General features: G+C 40.2%; 2 protein-coding genes across 2 annotated transcripts; one reads left to right on the top strand and one right to left on the bottom strand.

The window, feature by feature from the left end:
• The first annotated feature begins 821 nt into the window (after nt 1–821).
• On the top strand, nt 822–4,112 carry LOC148035449 (uncharacterized). Its single transcript, XM_087677403.1, has 3 exons — nt 822–1,669; nt 1,747–1,876; nt 2,495–4,112. The coding sequence occupies exons 1-3, from the start codon at nt 1,537–1,539 to the stop codon at nt 3,846–3,848; spliced, it is 1,617 nt and encodes a 538-aa protein (XP_087533529.1). The 5' UTR covers nt 822–1,536; the 3' UTR covers nt 3,849–4,112.
• A 3,280-nt stretch (nt 4,113–7,392) lies between these two features.
• LOC148035448 (uncharacterized) lies at nt 7,393–8,946 on the bottom strand. The gene has a single exon (XM_087678815.1). The coding sequence runs from the start codon at nt 8,944–8,946 to the stop codon at nt 7,393–7,395; it is 1,554 nt and encodes a 517-aa protein (XP_087534941.1).
• Between the last annotated feature and the right edge of the window lie 12,422 nt (nt 8,947–21,368).

Raw genomic sequence — 21,368 nt, 5'->3', positions numbered from 1 at the left:
GTGGGCATTATCATTGAAGAATTTGTAATTTGTGAACTAAGGAGAACACACACACTCTCTTGGTTCAAAATTTGGAATTGTGAGATATGCTGTAAGTCAACTTGGAGTGTCTTCTTCTTCTTCTGTGTGTGTGTGTGTGTTTGGGGCTAGTTTGTGACTTACACTAGCACTTACATAGGAAAGCACTCTTGAGTTAGGCAATGGGGCGAAGGGAGGTGGGAGTTTGAGAATGGGTCGCTGAGTCTCACTCTGAATCTCAAATCATGCTAGGATTGTTCCTATGACATATAACCAGTGTTTACGAAAAACATTTTTTGTAGCAGATACAAAAAACCTCTAACTCAAATTTTTGCAGGGATTTTTGAATCAAATTACATGTATTTGCCATTTTTATAACTAAAATTTTTCAAAAGTTCGAGGTTTTAAACCTTTCTTCTTTCAAATTTGAAGGTTTTTCTTTAAATTTTCAAAAGTTCGAGGTTTTAAACCTTTCTTCTTTCAAATTTGAAGGTTTTTCTTTAGATTTGCAATTCACTTTACATTAAACCTCGGTTTTTCGTGAACGCTGCATGATACAACCCCTCTTGATCATTTCGGGATTGCTCCTATCACATAAGATATACCCTCTCAAATCGGTCTAGGATTGTTCCTATCACATAAAAACCCTCTCGATGAGGGCCGCCAGAGAAGGGGTGGTTCACGCGCGAGTTTGCAAAATCTCGCGTCTCGCTCTCTCACCGGCGCAATTCATGCTTCCTTTGCCGCAGATTGTTTCCTTTTTCTTCCCCCCCCCCCCCCCCCCGCGTCTCTCTCTTGTTCTTTACTGCCGTGACTTCCACAGACATATTCACCTCCTTCTCGCTCGCTCTCGCTCTCTCTCTCTCTCTCTCTCTCTGCCTCTTCTGATGATTTCACAGGTTCCCCATGTCCCCCCCTTCGATCACAACTTCTCTCTAGGCTTTAAACTCACACGGCAAAGTTTCCTTTACACACGTCTCACACACACACACACACCCACACACACACACACACACACACTTCCCAGTATCTGGCCTCCCCCTCGAATTTAAGAACACAACTTAAGCTGCATTCTGGCATTGTCAACCCCTTAAGCAACTCCCCTCTCTCACATGCCTCAACGAAGGAGGAGGAGGCCTTCTCTTTATGGGAGAGAGACGCGCACCTTGAATGGCCTGAAAAGTCTCCTTAAAATCTCTCAAGGTTTGCTTTCTTCATCAGGGGAATCATCATCACCTACAAACCTGTGTGGATCACTAAGAGTTTCCCCCCTGGATGCTGCAGTTAAGATTAGCTGAAAAGAAAGAACAGAAGAAGAAGAAGAAGAAGCAGAAAGCACAAAAAACAGGGGGCGATGCCCCTGCTCCCAATTCAGCTCGCTAGTGTCAGGGTTTCACATGCATTGCTAGATTGCCGCCTGTGATCAGTCCCTATAATAAAAGGGGGGAAATCTGAGTGTGTCTCCTGAGGTGCCTATCTTCTCTCTTCTGTTTCCTCTTTAGTTGCAATCCTTTGAGAATGGGTAGGGCTCCTTGCTGTGAGAAGATGGGCCTCAAGAAGGGCCCCTGGACCCCTGATGAAGATCAGAAGCTGGTTGCCTACATTCAGCAGCATGGCCATGGAAGCTGGAGGGCTCTGCCCAAGCAAGCTGGTACTTCCACTTCCCAATGGTGACTGCAAATTTGGCCCTCTCACTTGTATCTGAATGCTGGCCTCTCTTTCCTGCAGGGCTTCTGAGATGTGGTAAGAGCTGCCGCCTGCGATGGACAAATTACCTTCGGCCAGATATAAAGAGAGGCAAATTTTCTCCAGAAGAGGAGCAGCTCATTATCAGCTTGCATGCAATTCTGGGAAACAGGTGTGTGGCCTTTGCTTCAAAAATGTGTAAGAGGGTGCAATTTTAGAGCGATAATCATGTCAATGAGATCTTTTGAGGGACATAGGAGGGGCTTTGTATTAGCCGAATCAGGGAAATAGGAATAGAATTGTTGGCAGGAACTCAGGAGTTTCGGGGATGTAGTAAGGCCGAATTCAATTGTGGCAACTGGTTGGCTGCTGATTAGCCTACTTTGAAATGATGGATCACCGCGTGACCTTTGTTTTCACAGCTAGTTACACATTTCGTACACAGTTACTAGCCTAATTGTCCATCATGCAAAGATGTATCTTAGGATCCAATGCAAGTTGTAACTGAGAGTGTTAGTTGGGGAGGTTATATATGCTGTTGATTTTGGTCTGTGGAGCTCTATGCAAGAGCTTTTAGGGTTGTTTTGCCCATCATTGTGTGCCTTCACGTAGGCTCAAGTGCTTGAAAGGGTCTCTCTTGTGAAATCTCTCGAGCTCTTTCCAACTTAGGGCTCTTGATCTCTCCTCCGGCGTAATAATCGTGGCCCAATTTTATGTCTGGATGCGGCTTCTTGGCAATGGTTAAAGCATAAATAGGAACGAGCTGATCCGGATGGCTTTGTGTTTCCAGGTGGTCTGCCATTGCCACTCGCTTGCCTGGGAGAACCGACAATGAGATAAAAAACTATTGGAATACGCACTTGAAGAAAAGATTGTTGCAGATGGGCATAGACCCAGTAAGCCATAAGCCTAAGGTTGAAGAGCCCTCGATGAGTTCCAAGCCATCTGTGCTCAGCTACCATATGGCTCAGTGGGAAAATGCAAGGCTAGAAGCAGAGTCAAGGTTGGCACGGGAGCATGCAAAGTTTCTCGCAAGCAGCCATATCGGCGCTGCTGATGAGCATGGGATGGAGAATGAATCAGGAGACTATTTTCTTCGAGCTTGGAAATCTGATGCCGGGGAAGCATTTAGAAGAGGGGTTAATTTGCCCCATGCTTTCTTTCAACAGGTGCATTTGAGTGGGTTGGATGGGAATGACCTCCTAATGCAGCATCAGTATCAGCCATCAAGACCTTACCATCATCAATCCACCCTTGAGCTTGATGCGGACTTCAAGTTCACAAACCTGCTGCAGCAGCAGAACTCCTGGACCAGTGCAGCATTTCCCACCAGCAGCAGTGATATGGGTGTTGATCATCTATCTCCAACCTCACCCCTGTCTTCACATTCTATAAGTTTCTCCGCAAGGGTCCTCACTAGCAATAGCAGCCACTCTGGAATCTGTGCTGACAGGAATCATCTCTCCCCTGCATCACCATTATCTTCTGTAAACTGTGCAACAGGAGGGCACTCTAATCAAAGCCCTCAGCCTACAAAAGCTTCCCCATCATATGAGGATGAGGTCAAGTGCTGTGTTAAGATCAAGGAAGAGCAAGAGATCAGCAAGTTTGAAGTGAGTGCTGCATTGCCCATCAAAGAAGAGACTGAGGGAGCTCTCCTCGGTGCTGATGCTGTAGTTCATGCTACATTGCAAATTAAGGAGGAAACTGATGGACTAATTGATGATACTCATGCTGGAAACCATGATGAATTGCATTGTACATCTTTACAATGGTCAGAAGCTCTCGAAATGGAACACTCTTTGAGCGAATCCTTGCCCACCGATGGTTCTTTTTCCAAGGCATTCAATAGCTCCTCTCTCCATAGCGAAGAAAGGGAAGCAGAGGGCGAGAGCAAACATAAGATTCACACCAATCTGATGCCCAACCCATTTGCCATGCTAACACCTGAAATATTTGCAGACTTCGTTGATGATGGTTCCGACATTGAGGTAAGGTCATTGACTAGTAGTCTTTCGAACTCAAACTGGCCAAGCCAACCGATAAGCACTTCCAGTAATGGAGAACACTATTGGAGCTCCTTGATGAAATCCATTGTGGGATCTGCTTCTACGATCAATTGCCCAAGTCCAGCCTCTGTATAATGGGTGTGAGCTCAACCAATATTTCACCATTTTCATTTGTCATCTGGATGAATCTTAGTTGCTCAGGAAGCTCCCTTGATAAGATGGTTCTGGAAACATGCTGTGTCTTTGCCTCTTCCTTTTCCTTCCTTTTCTGGGAGGAGATTATAGCCTAACTCAATTATTAGCCCATGTATGTACCTCTCTACAATCAGGGAGAAAAACAAGTGCTGACTATATGTAACTTGGTATAGGTGGAATAACCAGTTGTATTCTTGACTGAAACTGGAGTCAAATTTGTGGCACTCCAGAATCCTGATGCACTAGTTGGTACATCCAGTGTGTCTGCCTGCCTTGCTTGCCTGTCTGCATTCAGTTTTCTTTTTTCCATGCATGCTCTTGCCATCATTCTGTTCTGCTCTTGTAATTGAAATAACACCACAAGCATGTCTCAGGTCTATAGCATCTTTTCAAGGTTAATGTGTGTGTCCTCAGGTTTATTTCTCAAGTCTATGGCGTCATTTAAGGTTAATGTGTGTCAAAGCGGCTGCCACCTCTGGTTTACATTCAATGTTAAGGGCTAATGACATAATTGGTAAATAAAATAGATGGGGAAGAATCAAGATGGTAGTGTATCTGCTCCCTCGGTGATATGCCATTCAAGTACGAATGCCATTCATCTTCGATTCCTTGATATGCCACCAAAACCACCAACCCTCGTTTCTTGGAGGGGGTTTGTGACCGCCAACTCATCCATGCTGGATGGGGTGAATTGCCGTCAAATGCTCCAAAAACCTCTCACCATGGGGTTTGTAGGCTTCTCACGGCTGATGGGAGCCCACAGAAGATCAGGACCAACTAACAGAAGATGGTTAATGGAGGTGTTTGTATGGCTCTTCCAATGTAGTGTGTACCTGTTATCTCTTCTGGCATGTTAGTGCAGATTTGTAGACATTTCCTTCCGTGAAGATTTTGCAACTTTTGGCCTGGAACTAAACATTAAACCATACTCTGGTGCTTCTTCTTCCAAATTTTGAGTGCTGTCGAGTCTCTCTCTCTCTCTCTCTCTCTCTTTTGACATGCTAGTCAACATTTTTTGACAGTTTCTCGCTTGAAAATTAGCCTGCAACTAACACAGGACATTCCTTAGTTCTGCTTACATTTCAGTGTGTGCCACCTCCTGTTTCCTTTGACATGTCCATGCATTTAATGTTTTGACATTTTCTTCCTCGAAGGACCCTCGTGCCCAAGTGGTCTCATTATGTCCAAGTGCACGTCTGCATCCCCACTTGAAAGACCAAAGGTGTATCTACACAGTTCATCTGCATCCACTTGAAGGACTAAGGTGTGTACCCAGTACCTACACAGTTCATCTACATCCATATGGGAAGAGTCAGGTGTGAATGTGTTGAAATACCAATAGTACACATCTGCATCCATATAGAAAGACTCGTGTATGAATCTGTTGAAAGACCAAGGTGTGCATCTATGTGTAGTACAAATCTGCATCCAACTGGAAAACAAAGGTGTAATTATGTTTTGTGGCTTTAACAGTTAGTGAAGGAATCAGATTTGGGGCGGGGGGAGAGACAAAGGAAGCACTCATTGTCCTGAAGATAAGGACCAAGCCCATGAATCATGATGAATGATGACGCTTACCAGCAAAAGGAAGAAAAAGGGGGGGGGGGGGGGGGGAGAAAGAACAGACAAAAGAAAGAAGACTCTGGGGTGTTGCAGCTTCAACGCCTTATTGATAGGGGCAGGGCTATGTGGGAAAGGGGAGGGAGGTCAATTTTCTGGAGCAGGGCTATGGGGGAAAGGGGAGGGAGGTCAATTTTCTGAAGCAGGGCTATGGGGGAAAGGGGAGGGGAGGGGGGCAGGTCAATTTTCTGAATATTTTAGGGTTTTAAGGGGTCAATATCCTGGTCTCTTTTGGGTTTTCCGGTGGTGGGGGGGGGTTTTGCCTTTATATGTATTCAATTTTGTATGTGGGTGTTTTGATGGATTGATTGATTGATTGATTGATCTGTTGTTTGTGTCAATATAATTGACTCTCACGTGGCTTTTAATGCGCTCTCATTTTTCTTCCTTCGTCGTGTTGTGGGTTCATCAGCCTCTCTCGCTCTTTGATGTTTTTTTCTTCCCCTGTCACATGAATGGCTTTATGTCGTCGCCTTTACGCATTTATGATGAATATGGCTTTACTGTCTTGGATAACAGACACTTGGGTCCTTATAAAAGCTGAGAGAGTCCGATCGCGAGAGAGAGAGAGAGAGAGAGAGAGAGAGAGAGAGAGAGAGAAACAGGGGAGGAGGGCGACTCGCGAGGGGCCAGCCTCTGGACTAGCCAGCCAGCCGTGCCACGTGTCCTATCTCCATAATGGTAGCCCCATGTGGACGGAGATTTTATGGTCAGACATCCCAAGCCATCCATCCATCCATCCATTGGCTTGTAGGGTTAAAACAAGTGTAGCCAAACATACTTTTGTAACCTCATTAACAGCACCTTGTACAATATTGATCTTTACTACAAGTTTTCTTTAATGCAACGCTTGAAATATGTCATTGAATGCAACATTTTTAAATACGCCATCGTTGTTTTTGGAGTATTCGAATAGATGTGGTAATAGAGTCTAAAGGTCTTGCTCAAGTTTTCGATAATGAGTGTACTCCACTTCGATCTTATGGTGGGAGCAACGTTCGGGAAAAAAAATTTTGTGAACCTGACATAGATCCTTCTTGTCTTAGCCTAAAGAAGTTTCGGAAAATTTGAACCATCCAAAACTTTTACGTTTCAACTTGAACCGGTCCAAATCCTTTTATCCTACAAATTGAACCGGTCTAATTCCCTTTTAAATATATAATGGAAAGATAATCACTTTTTTTAAATTATTTGAAAGGATCTTTATTTTAAAGTTTTTCTTGGAATTTTTTAAATTACTTATCTCTTATGCCTTAGAAATGAAAACCTTTATTATCATTAAGAAACTTAATCTATATTACTTATCTAAATTTTCAATAGTAAAAAATAAATGTATAGAGGTGGTTTCTATGCCTCTTAATGGGTCTAGACTCTATGGCCTCAGAGAATTATATACATCATAAGCACAAAGATAAAAGAAAGTATAAAACAAAAACCCAAAAGAAAAGAAGTTAAATCTTAAAAGAAACAAAAAGAAAAAAAAAACGTGAAAGAGAATATCATGAAATACAAGCAAAACCAAAAACAAAAAAGATTTAAAAAACAAACATATTTTATTGAAAGAAGCAACCATGATACCAAAAAGAGAAAACAAAACTAACATGAAAGAGAACATAGAAAAAAAAAAGTTTAACATAGAAAAAAGACTAAACATATAGAAAAAAGTTTAACATAGAAAAAATACAAAATTTACATTATAAAAATATAGGAAAAAAGAAGAAATTGTGTCAATGAAAAAAGGTAAAAAATTTAAGATAACAAAAGCACAAATAATGCACAGTGACTTCAATATCATCATAGGCCATAAAAAATCAATTGCCCCTTTGAATATGCAAAGTTATTGCAAAATCAATGAGCAAATTCCTTATGCTGTGTATAAATGTCGATGTGTTTTTTCGGCCCATAAGTCCATACTCTCAATGAACTCCATATTCGTGAATTTAGAAGGCCCTTCAATAAAGATTTTCATTAATGCATCTAAACTCTTAATCTCCAAATGATTACATAGCTTACTTTTTATCACAGTTCGAGCACTAAAACTTCTCTCACAAATAGCAATACTCGAACATTGGACAAGAGCTACTTGACAAAGAGTAAGAACATTACGATAAGCATCCCTCCATATATTGTTGCAAGCAAGTGCTAAAGTTACCTCTGGTAATGTGAATCTTACCCAATCTCTAGAAGCTTGCTGCTTAAAATTTCTAAATTCTTTCTTACGCTCATCAACTTCTATCATTGCAGGGAATTCCCCTATATTCAACTTTTTGGAAAAACTATAAAATGAAGTTACTTTATCTATTTCTTGGATTCCATAGTTTTTAAAGGCCTTCTCATGTATTGGATGCTGTGTAGGCACAAGTATTTTTAAACAATTAAGCACGAAATTATCTTCAAATCGAGAATTCAAGTTACTTACCACTGACTTGGCAAAAGCAACTTGAAATTCTAAGGCTCTATTAAAGTCTTCTCCATTAATTTTACGTTTTAAATCATACTCATAAAACTTATTCCCATGCAAAGCACCTCTTAATATATATAAATATCCTTTTTCAGGCCCATAGTCTGGAAGGATATTATATCCATATATACCGACAGTTAATGCATTCATATCAAGAGGAGGACAATCAATGTAATATTGTGTTATGGATATAATTTCATTCTTCACAAGACTATCTATAGTTGTGACATTTACAAAGTCCTTTTGAAATATTTGGCTTAATGCTGTTAAACCTCTTAAAATGTCAGCTAAGAAATGTAAGCAATAAACACACTCAAATTCAGCCAATTCTTCATAAATATGCAATGCCTCTTTTTTTGTGATCTCAAGTATGGCATCTAAAGACTTGCATACTCTACCAATGGCTCTATATCTACTTAACCATCTCACATCAAAAGTATGCTCAAGTCGAAGAATGGGACATGCCAAATCTTGTTGCATAGCTTGCAACCCTTCTAATCTCTTTGTGCTAACATTAAAATAAGAAGCTATGTCATTAATAAGCTTTTCTAGCTTTTTACAATAAGGCATCTCTTTTGCTACACTTGATATTGCAAGGGCACTACGATGTGCAACACAATGAATTGAAGTTAGAAATGGATTAACATGTTTTTTCAATAAGGCCTGAACACCATTATCCTTTCCTACCATTGTGGAACATCCATCGGAGCCAAAAGCAACAAATCTAGACAAGTCTAGCTTACATTTTTTAAGCTCACTAATAATAGCTTCAAACAAAGATTTTGCGGTACCATCATACACACGTATAATGCCATAGAAACTTGTATTGGGAATGCAATCTCTCTCAAGATATGATAAATAAATAACCATATGTCCATGTGAAGAGATATCATTGGACTCATCAATTAAAACACCAAACCATGGACTAGCAGAAACCTTCATTATTGTGGTTTTCATAAGATGTGATGCCATGCAATAGATCATTTCAACGCATGCCTTATCATCATTATAGAGACTAGTAGTATATGGTGCATGACAATCTTGCAACAAATTTATCATCTTAGGAAAAACTGAAAATGGTAAAAAAAAATTAGCAATTAAATATGCAATTCTAAATAATGAAAGTAATGCCTCATCTTTGACTTCCCTTATTTTTTTAACACTCTTTTCAATACAATCTTTTCCTTCAAGCAAAATGGCTTCCATGGCAAACTTATGACAAGTTGTGCGAACATGGGATTTTAAGTTACTAATTTTAAAATTTATTGATCCCCCTTTTGAATATGCACTATGTGGATGAGGATATTTTAAACAATACTTACAATACATTTTTACTTCGTCTCTATCATAAACAAGCCATTTGAATTGGTCGAGTCAATCCTCTTGAAAAAGTAAATGTCCTTTTTTTCTTTCAAGTTCAGCCTTATCTTCAAGTGAAATAATATTGAGTGATTCATTTGAAGGCAATACATTAATTGAAGATGACTCCACAATATTATTAGTGTTTTCTTTTACATTTTTAGAAGGATGCTATGTTCAATCCCGACCCAAGAGAGAAGATTTCCTTGTCTTTTTTCTCTTGATTTAGGTGCCATTTCTTGAAAATAAAAAGAGTAGTTTCGATCTTACCTTCTTTGCTAATAATACTTGAAATTTGCTACCTTTTATAATGCCTTTGTTCCTTTGAAAACCAAGCTCCTTAGATCTTTAGTCTCTTTTTATCTTCAACCTTCACAAATTTATCAATAAACACATAACAAAAAGAATTTGTTACTAATCTTTCATTTCACCAACCACTCTTAAAAGAAAAGAGATCGCATGCTTTTGCTTTATTGAGTGATGTCAATAATTAATTAGAAATTACATTGGTAATAGTAGAACTTAAAAGACTAAACTTTAAACTTTAAAACTTAAAGCAAAATGAAAATTGAACAATAAACTTATAAAGAATCGAGATGGTGCTTACCTGTTTTGCCATTTGTGAATCGTGATTTTAGGGAGAATGTTAACAACTTGACTCTTGAGCAAGGAAGCATGGAACTTTGGAAGTTAGAAGACTAATTCATTGTTCACTGTTCAAGCCCAAGTAGTGAGGCACCTTTAAAGTTTACGTTCTTGAATCTTCTCTCTCTCTCTCTCTCTCTCTCTCTCTCTCTCTCTCTCTCTCTCTCTCTCTCTCTCTCTCTCTCTCTCTCTCTCTCTCTCTCTCTCTCTCTCTCTCTCTCTCTCTCTCTCTCTCTCTCTCTCTCTCTTTCATGAATGTTTAATGATGCCAACAATTTACAAATCTCTCTCTCTCTCCCCGTCAAAGGCAATAGCCTGGCCCTACACAGTGCTGAGTACAGGCCATCTCTCTCTCTCTCTCTCTCTCTCTCTCTCTCTCTCTCTCTCTCTCTCTGGGAGTCTGGACTCTTCGCAATGCTCAAGCCTCATGCCCTCATGCTTCAGGCTTCAGCTACAGCCTACTCGGGAGTCGATGGGGGACGCTGAGCGTCAATCTTTAGGCCCCAGGGCTAACACCCTCTGTGCTGACGCGCGTGCGCTCTCTCTCTCTCTCTCTCTCTGTGCTGAAGCCTGACGCCCTCAGACAGCCGCCACACTTAGAAGCCTCCCGCCCCCACGCCCACATCGCCACGCCCTCTCTCTCTCTCTCTCTCTCTCTCTCTCTCCCTCTCTCCCTCTCTCTCTCTCTCTCTCTCTGTGATGACGCCCTCAAACAGCCGCCACGCCCACAACACCCCAAGAAGCCTCACACCCCCCACACCCTCAAGGCTCAGCTGCTCTTGGCCAGCAGTCTTCAGGGCCCACGATGCCACATTAAACCACCTCACACCTCACGCCACGCCAAGCCACCTCACGCCTTTGCTCACGCCCTCAATCGCTTAGCCACTCAGCCAGGGAAGCATCCGATGGCCCAATCTCTCTCTCTCTCTCTATGCTCAGGGCCTCAAGCCTTAAGGCCCACGCCAAGCCACCGAGCTCTTTGTCTATCCTCAAGCCCTCAGACTTTAGAGGCTCAAGCCTTAGCACCAAGCTACCACACCACCAAGTTCCAATAACTTACCACAATCGCCCACAACGCCAAGCCCCCCACAGCTTCAGTAGTCAGCCCTTAAGGCTCTGAGGCTTGAGCCCTAAGCGCTCTCTCTCTCTCTCTCTCTCTCTCTCTCTCTCTCTCCTGAATCCCTCCCACAGCCCCAGGCACAATCAGGACTCGGCAATGAGCAGGAAGGCAAGCTTGAAGCAACTATAGTTTTTAGGTAGCATGCAGGCCCAAGGCTCAAGCGTAGGCACTGAAGCTTAGTGGAAGCCTGAAGATTCAAGAAGCAACAATGTTGAATGCATGTAGGCTCACGATTACAAGAGCTCTCTCTCTCTCTCTCTCTCTCTCTCTCTCTCTCTCTCTCTCTCTCTCTCTCTCTCTCTCTCTCTCTCTCATCTGGTAGTGGTTAGTTGGCTGCTGCCAGTCAAGTGTAGTAAGAATTAATTATAATTAAAGCTATAATTAAATCTAAAATATTCAAACTTCAAGGCTAGATTCGTCACTCCATCCTTTAAAGTTTAAGACTTTCACTTAAGTAACGTTTAGAACTTTAGGCTCTTGAGTCTCAAGCCTCAAACTTAAAAGCTAATATCAAATGCCAAAATGGTCGAAGACTTAAGAGTTAATTTAAAGTATTATATAATATATATGTTATATTTATTATTTAAAATCCTTTTTCGTATCATTCTAAAAGGAGATTCTCCTTCTATTTTAATGTTGAGAAGGATATTCTCCTTGGATGATCCAAGTTAAACGGTCCGAGTCCTTTTCACCTATATTTTTTTTACAGGTAAGCACTTCTTGCCCACATGTAATCGAACAAGTTTTTCCTTAAAATGAACGGGCCTTAGGATGAAGCGAACCCATCTTTTCCCGAACACTGGGTGGGAGGAGGATAGAGCCTAATTCGAAAATGAATCACAATCATGTTACAAAGATAAAGGATTGAATGTTTGCTTCGAGGATGACAATAATCCTTGCCACTTCGTTCAAAATAAACCTTATTTGTGTTGTTGGGTGTAAAAGCTAGCAACTAAGCAAATATACTTTTTCTTTGTGCATAATAAGATTAAAAAGGACTTAACGAAAAGTTGATTTTATTTACATTCTTCAAGGAGAACATTTGAAAAATCCAAGCTAAAATTTCAGTAAAAATTGCCTATATTCTATCCAGGTGTGAAGTAAAATATACGTGTGTTAATATTGAAAGAGATGTACAACTTCCATAAGAACATCATACGGCAAAATATCAAAACCAAATTGCAGAACTTCCTTTAGTAGCTTAGCACTAGACTTAAAGATGCAACCTTTGAGGCACTTCATAAAACCTATAACAGCTTATAAGCATTTCCTTGCTCGAGTTGAAATAATAACTTGTATATTCCAAAGAGAACCCCATTACCGCCATTCCAAATTTCGCTCAAGACAAGAACCCCTAATGATGTTCCAATATTTCAGCTCTTCGTTAAATCTTTCCTTGATCTCATAGCAACACTTGCTTTAGACCAAAGGTAGATTCTATGTTAGTGTGAGCAAGGATTGTCTTAAGGATATACCATAAAGCTTTCACCTTAGCACATGTTCAAAATAGATGTATAAGATATACCTTTCTCCTACACAAAAGGGAAGGGGGAGGGGGGGGGGGGACTTTATATACTTGAGCTTTACCTTCATGGCGAGCTTCTTCGTCAAAACACACCACAAGAAAATATAGAGTGGAGGAGGAGTGGCTCTCTCGGTGTTCTTAGACCTTCATTCCCATGCATCCATAGTATTTAGGGGAAAGAACTTCTAGGAGTTCACTGTCTTGATAATCTACTTGAGATTCTTTACTGTGAAATTCCTTCTATGTTTGAGCTTCACTAAAGACTTGCCTTTAAGATTAGTCCAAAAGGAGAGTGGATTTTCTTTCGAGACAATGGAAGAAGAGGGCCAAATCTCCCTAACTTTCCCCAACACATCCTGTATCTAAATTTTTCCATTAGTACTCACTAGCAATCTCCTCAACAATTTTAAAGATTCCAAAGATCTAACCATCTCTAGATTCCTTTATTTTAGTAGGATATGGAGGTGATGTGTTAATAGTCTAAGGAATGAAGTTATCCTCAAACAGAGGTTGACAAATGCATATAATAAACAACAGAAACTTCCCATCATGCGATGGACTTTGAAAGAGCAGGCATGTTGCTATGTATTTATTGATGGGTTCATTGATAGCATGTATATGGAGATTCAACAGCCTGTAGTGTATGATGTGGACCCAAGGCCTTATTACCCTAGAGGGGGTGCTAGGTATGGCTCAAGAGTTGTACAAATGCTGAGTATTTTGATCTATGATCCAAGGGGATGATTTCTTATATGCATAATTAGCAAGAAGTTGATGCTATGGGTGTTTGATCTGGGTGGTGCTTTGGTGGCACATACTGGAGGATGTGTAGGTTTAGAGGGGGTGGATGTTGTGATGCTATGTGGACACAGAGTGAAAAAGCATGGAATGCATCATCATCCAACTTCTTTATTGATGTAGAAAGTCAATGTGATTTGAGTCATTAGTACTAGTGTGAGTGGCATGAATGGTCCAAAAATACTAGATTTTTGGACAATTTTAGCCTATTTTTGATATTATTAATTGTAAAAATCTGAAAAAGTTAGAAAAGCTTCTAGATTACGATGGCATGTAAAAAGCGTGGTTTTTTCAGTCAGTTATGAGATTTTTCATAAAAAAGGCAAATTGGCAAAATTGCGCGTGACGTAATCACTGTTGATAGATTGAAAACTGCACTTTGAATTGGAAGAAGTGATATGGGAGATCCCTGGGCAGGTGTCTTGAAGTTTTACTCCCCTTCCGAAGCCAACGGAGCCATCAGATTTGGGTTCCAAGCAGTAGACAAAGAGCTGTTATTTTTTATGCACGTTTTTGGTCTGCGAAGGAGCTCCAGGAGATCTAATGCCTAGAAATTGCTTCTAAGTAGTGCCAGACAAGGAATTCCAGGTTCTGTCAATACATATTGATTTGATTCATTGTGCTTTGTCTTTGTTGTATTTACCTATTGTCAATTCTTTTTCTCCTCTTCCATCTCCTATCTCTACTTCCTTCTACCACTGATCCCCGGTGGATTCAACCTTTCGACAAAAACCCCTCCGACACCAGGGATAGGAAATGGTTTATATCTCAGAGATGTGGAAAAGTGGATGAGACAATACCATACCTTTTTCATCAAATTTCAAGGAAATATGGACATAATCAAGTGGCTCCACTTTGTGATCCTACCATACCACATGTATAACCTGAGTTGGAAGGAAATTCTCCTAGGGGAAGCATATCATATTTCTCCCCTCATATGGACTTGCATGAGAGGCATCTAATTATGGAACATTTGGATGGACAAGAATGTTGTGGTGGCCTCAACTAGCCTTAACAAAAATTTAACAAATCTAAGATATGGGTTTTTTCACAGGCGATCATGCTTTATGAGATGTGATTGGTTGGGCAATTGAACATCTATCTCAGCAACACACACACACACACACACACACACACACACACACACACACACACACACACACACACACACACACACACACACACACACACACACACACACACACACACACACACACACACACACACACACACACACACACACACACACACACACACACACACACACACACACACACACACACACACACACACACACACACACACACACACACACACACACACACACACACACACACACACACACACACACACACACACACACACACACACATAGAGGCTAACATTGCCACATGCCCTATCTTCATCATAATGCTAGCCCCATGTGGAAGGAGATTTTATTGTAAGGCATCCCATGCCATCCATCAATCAATTGGCTTGTAAGGGTTCAATAACTAGAGAAAAATATCCTTTTGTGTCATAATAAAAACACTTGTAAAAAACCAACCTTTTTACAAATGAATGCAATAGTTGAAATATATCCTCCTTTTTTTCTTGAGAGGACTCTAAATAAATGTACTATATAAGTTCAAGTTTTTACCTCAAGTTTTGGTATTGCCAAGTTTGCCCATGATATGCCACACTATTACAATGCTTATGGGAGGAGGAATTGAATCACAATCATGATACAACTATAAGAATTAAAAGTTTTCTTTCAAGAGGACAAGAATCCTTGCCACTTCTCTATGAAATAAAGCAATTTCTGTATGTTCTTGGGTGTAAAACTTGATATTAAGAAAATATATTTTTGTGCTCTCCATGATACAATAAAAAAGGATTTGTGAAAATTTGATATTAAGCAAATATGCTTTTGTGCTCTTCACAGTAAGATAAAATAAGATTTGTGAAAAGTTGACCTTTTGTACATTCTTTAAGGAGAACGGTCAGAAAATCCAAGCCAAGATTTGAGTTTTGCCTTTTGGAAATTGCCTACATATTTTTTAAGTGCAAAGCAAAGCAAAATATATCAATAGACCAAAAGATATATACAACTTTCATAGCAAAGTAATAGTGCAAAATCTCAAAACGGCCAAATTGTGTAGCTTTATTCAATAGCTTAGTAGTAGACTTAAAGGGTGCAACCTTTGAGGCTCTCCATAAAAGCTATAGCATCTTGCAAGCACTTCCTAGCATGAGTTGAAAAAATGATGTGTATCTTCCACAAAAAACCCCATTTCTGAGATTTTAAATATTCATGAAGACCAGAGCCCTAATGATGTTCCAATATTTCAACTCTTCTTCATGAAATCTTCTTCAATCTCTCAACAAGACTTGCTTCAGACCAAAGGTAGATACTAAACTATCCTAAGAAAGGGTTCTCTTCATGCCATAAAGGTTTCACCTTAGCACATGCCCAGGATAGATGCATAAGATCTTGTTTCTTTCTCTTGGATAAAGGATAAAGGATAAAGGGGGGGAACCTTTTTATACTTGAGTTTAAGTTTCATAGGGAGGTTGTTCATCAAAACACAAACAAGAAGACATTTAGTCTAAGAGAAGGAGTGGCTATCTAGACCTTCTACAATGTTCATTTCCATGCACCCATAGAGTCTAAGGGAAATAACTTCTTCCATGAGTGTGATGTCTTGATAATTCACTTAAGATCTCATTAGGGGAGGTTTAGACTCATGTTTGGGCCTTTTAGCTTTAGAGAGAAAAAGCCTCTCAACCAATAAGGAGAGAGCTATAAAAATGGGATTTTTCATTTTTAAAATGTCTTATCTAATTTTTGAAGATTTTAGATATAAAACCTTTTTGGGCATTGTTGGGGGACAAATTTATTGAGGCATAGAGAGAAAGAGGCCGATGTTGCCATTGCATCCAGAATAGCCTTAAACCCCTGCTTGGGATTGAAAATGCTCAAAAAGAGCCCTAAGAGGACAAGATATGAAGAAATGAAAAAGAAAATCGAGAATTTGGTGCAAGGCTTCCCTTAGATTGTGTGGCTTCTCTCGAGTGCTTTTTCATTTCTTCATATTTTGAGTATTTTTTGACCCCAAATGGGGGTTTTGGGTCATTTCAAATACAATGGTATCATTGATATTGCCAATTCTCTATCCAAATTGGTATTGTCAATTCTCCACCTGAAATGTTAACTCGAGAGGACCAGCATAGTGTGAAGGGGGGGGGGGGGGGGGAGGACCTGTGTTGTATGGATCCTCCCACGTGTCTTTTCCATTTCTTCATATCTTGACCCCCGGCAGGTGTCCAATATAGACCCTATATGGGAGTCCCCCATTGTGCATAGGTGAGTATGGGAGTCCCCCATATAGACCCTCTATGGGGACTCCCATACTCACTTGTTTACAATGCATTGCTGTCCTTAGCCATCTAAGGTGTGTTTGCCTTTGACTCATTCTATGGTCTTCACATAGCTCCTTCTTATCAAGTTGGCAAGTGTCTACAAGGTCTAGGACTTGACTTGACTCATTAGCGGGGTCTTAAGATAGCCTTTACTATCAAGCTAGTCAGTGTCTACAAGGTCTAGGACTTGACTCATTAGTAGGGTCTTAAGACAACCTTTACTACCAAGCTAGTTAGTGTCTATTGCACTACAACTGGGGGGTCTTAATACAAATTTTCCTATCAAGATGGCCAATGTTTGCCCATCTAGAATCTTTTCCTTTATTCCTTTCCATTCTAGTCCATCCTTGACTCAATTACATTTGGAGAGTGGAGGCTTTAAAGTCCTAACTCTATTTACATGGCTCTTATGGCTTTGCATGCTATACTTTGTAGGTGTGATCCCAAGTTATCATGCTGTTGGGGTCAAGGTAGGGTGTCAATTGTTGCCATGTTGTGCCACACCTCAAGAAAGGGAGTCCATTAGGTTACTTCTTATGTAGTTCCTCCCTTCCTTTGAGCCATTGCCTTGGCTCTTAGAGATTTGGTTCTCTTAGTTCATTTACCAAGATGCTTTGCCCTCATCACCAAGTCAAGTACTTGGGCTATTTTTGTTAGCCTCTTTCCCACATCCTTCTTACTTACCTTGGACTTAGACGTTGTCTTTTTGCACAAAAGGTGTAGTCTTGGTGTGTGGCACCTCTTTTTATTTGGAGTTGAAGTTATTTGGGGGGTACAGACTAAGTTGTCACACTTAGACAAGATTCTTAGCATTGAAAGTAGAGATATCAAGTTGATGTTTGGTTGACACCCATGTTTGAAGCACCTAGGGTGTCACAGATCCATAACATCCAAATGACAATGCTTGGCACTACTTGCAGCTTGAAAGCTAAGATCCCAATCTTTTTTGGCATTGAGTATGGTCCTAATGGGTTCCATAGTCCAAATATGTTCACCTTAGGAGTGAGTTGGAGGGCTCTCCAAGGATCAACTAGCAAGGTTCCCTTCCATGGCACTAAGTTACCTTGGTTAGACCATATTGCAAGCACCCCCTCATGTTCTCCCTTCTCCAAGGCTTCTTTCTCTAACTCAATTTGTCCAATTTCATAAGGTTTCACCTCTTTGGATTTAAGGGTGTAGCCAATGAATCCATTGTTGAAGTGTACTTGGTTTCTACCTTGATCTGATTTGGTTGGGATGGGGTGTGGCCTTGGATCAAAAGCAAGGTTTGCTTCATCCTTAGTTGCAAGATTAAATTGGGGGTTTTTGGAGGGATTTTCATTCTCATCTCTCATCTTGGTTCTAGCAACTTGCCTTTGTTTCTTGGCATTTGGTTTTTCCTTCATCTTCTCTCTCTCTCTCTCTTCTCGCTTTCAATCTTTTTCTCTCTTTCCTTCCTTTTTTTTGGCCTTTTTTGTCTAGATCTATATTTTGCTCCTCTCCTTTCTTCACATTCTTGTCTGAGTCTAACTCATCTTTCATATTCTCTTCTTTGGCCTTCATGCCTAGTTCTACCTTGATTTGCTCTAACTTAACTTCTTCTTGCTTCTTAACATCTTCTTTTGGCTTTCTAGCTCTCCACACTATCATCTTAGTTGGCTCCTCCATCTCTTTCTAGTTTCTCTTCCTTCTTTCCAACTTTCTTCTTCTTGCCTTCTTCTACTTGTTCATTATATCTCTCATTCTTCTCAACTTGCTCTTTCTTTTCTCTCTCACTCATCTTTTTCTCGCTAATTCTGTGTGCTCTTATATCTCTTTTCTTCTCTTCTCTTGCCTTACTAGTTCTTCTATATTTGCTATGGCTCTATCTAACATATTGTTCACTTCTACTTTCCTATTCTTTTTCTATCACTTCCTATATTCTCATGATTATTTCTTTTGACTATTTTTCTAGTATATCATCATTGAACTTGGTCGGAAAATCGGTTTATTGTTGGGGTTTAGGTTGTCGGGGTTAAGGTATTCCAAGATTGGAGTTGAGATCCTCTTCTCCCTTCTCTTGTTCTTTGCATGATTCTTCTCCTTCTTCTAAATCTCGTCTCTTTTCTTATTCTTTTCCTAATTCTTCTTTTCTCTTTTGTTTCACTTATTGTCTTACCTAAGGTTGGGGTCTCACCCTTGCACAATGAAGTGTTGGCTCCATATATCAAATTCCCTACCCAAGGTGCTTACACCCTACCATCTTCATCTTCTAAGTCCATCTCTTCATCTACTTCCTTATCAACTTCATCATTGAAGGCATCTTGTGCCTCAAAGGAGGATGCCACACTAGTCTCACCCTCAATCTCAATGGGCAAAGGTGTTTCTTGATTCATGTAATCGAGCATCTCCTCTCCCTCCTCTCTATTTTCTTCTAACACTAGTCCTTTTTCAAGCTAGGATGCAACATGTGGGTGCAAGGGCTCATCCTTCTCACATGTCCACCTATCTTCATCTTCTTTCTTGTAGTCTAACTCCTTCATGATGGTTTCTAACTTTGATCTAAATTCCACCTTCCATCCTTCTCCTTTCACATAGTGTTCTATCTCTTTTTCTTCTTCTTCTGCTTGAACTTTCTTGTCTTCTTCTATGGGTTGGTATTCTTTTGGATAGTCTTTGGGGTAGCATTCTTCTTCTTCAAGGTAGTAGTTGTTATAGAGGTATTTTTCTTCCAGGTGGTAGTCAATGGGACATTCTTTAGGGTATTAGTATTCTCCTACTTTTGGGTAGTAGTTGATGGGATATTGATATTCAAGGGGTAGTCTCCTTCTAGCTCTCCTACTCCTTCATAGTAGTCTTAGGGGTTAGTAGTCTGCTTTTGGCTATCGATATTATTCTTTCTCTCCTTCTAACTTGAACTCCTCTTCATATGTCACCTCTTTCTTCTCTTGGTTCCCCTTTGGCTTCTCTTTGATCTTCTATTCTTCTTTGGTTGGCTTCACTCCACTCTTTAACTCTTGGACTCTATCGCCTTTCATATGCTTTGAGTATGGCTCAATACATTCTTGTGCTTCTTTAGATCTAAAGGTAATCTCCTAGTCCTATCTTAGGGCTATATCTCCTTGTAGCTCCGTATCAAAGTCTCAGGCCATCTTAACTTGCCACAACTTGGCTCTCTCACACACCATGATTAAATGATAGACCTTATCCAAGTCTTTGTCTAGATCTTCAACATTCTCCTTCAAATCTTCAACTTTCTCCTTGAGACCTTATTCATTTGAATAACAACTCTCTCTTCTTATATGTAGCTTTGATCTAGTGACATAGCTTGGTTTCCTCTTTAAATGAGGTGTTGTTTCATAGCTTGAATGTGGTTGTCATCTTGGACAACATGTTGCATGTCCCTCATGACTCCTTCACAACTTGGTTGGTACATATGAGTCAACTTCACATTGTATCAAGATCTCCTCTATGACCATGAGTGTCACCAAATTGATTTCTTATTACACATTTCCTATTTAATAAATTCATGTCAATAAATTAATGACTCACTTTTCTTTAAGTGTTGATGATGATCTAGCATGGTCATGAGACCATTTAGAGACCAATATCCCTAGTGCATCACTTAATGGGGTGATCAGAGCACTGTGACGGGGATAGCTGGTACAGGTAGTACAAGTCATGAAGGTGGAAAGAAGTGTCTACCAAGTGTAAGAGTGTACACAAGAACCAAGGAGTTACACATAAATGAAGATGGATTAAGTTCTAAGAAGAGGAAGTGAATTAGCATTGTGTATATGTATTTATGCGTGCATCTGAGGACGCTTGGGAACATTTACTTGTGTGTAATGAGCATTGCATTCATTTGGGGTCATCCTCTCCCTTACAAGTCAAGGTTTAAGGTATTTTCTTTCATTAAGAAAGACAAGAGAGGTAATTCTCTCACTAAGAAAGACAAGAGACGTGATCCTCTAGAAGTGAGGAGAGAAGTGATTTTCTCTTTCTAAGGTCTAAAAAGACACAAGCTTTTGTGTGGAAGTCAATCTTAAGGTTGAGGCCAAAGAAATTTCATGAACTCTCCTTAAGGTGGTTGCATGGACCACAAGTTAAGAGTACAGTTTGAGAAGCTGTTCTTTAAAAAAAAGACATAGTGAATCCATTTTTAAAATATCTCGTGATGAAAAGACGATTTCTAAAAACGAGCCGCCAAAAATATAAAAAACAGTGAGATCTACAACTTTGTGTTGGACGTTTTTTCATCCGAACAACGCACAGAGAGATATCTCGAAATTAGTGCTCCAGAGTAGGTCCTGGAACAACCACATCTTGCATGAAGATCAACTCAAATCTCTCTCCAAGAAGAGAAGCTCTTGAAAGCCTATAAAAGAGGAGGCTCTCCTTGGATGTGAGAGAGGTAAAGGGAAGCATCACTTTGCATGCATCCAAGAGGAGAAGAGAAGGTGCAAGTGCTGTGGAAGCTCTGCTGAAATCAAGTTCCAAGAGGGGAAGAGAAGGTGCAAGTGCTGCGGAAGCTATGCTAAAATCAAGCGCTAAGAGGAGAGCCTTACACAT

Source organism: Lygodium microphyllum, chromosome 5, assembly GCF_053477565.2.
Source record: "Lygodium microphyllum isolate KBCC chromosome 5, Lygodium_microphyllum_v1.1.10, whole genome shotgun sequence".
NCBI classification, from domain to species: Eukaryota; Viridiplantae; Streptophyta; class Polypodiopsida; order Schizaeales; family Lygodiaceae; genus Lygodium; species Lygodium microphyllum.
This window is presented reverse-complemented; position numbering and strand designations above follow the sequence as displayed.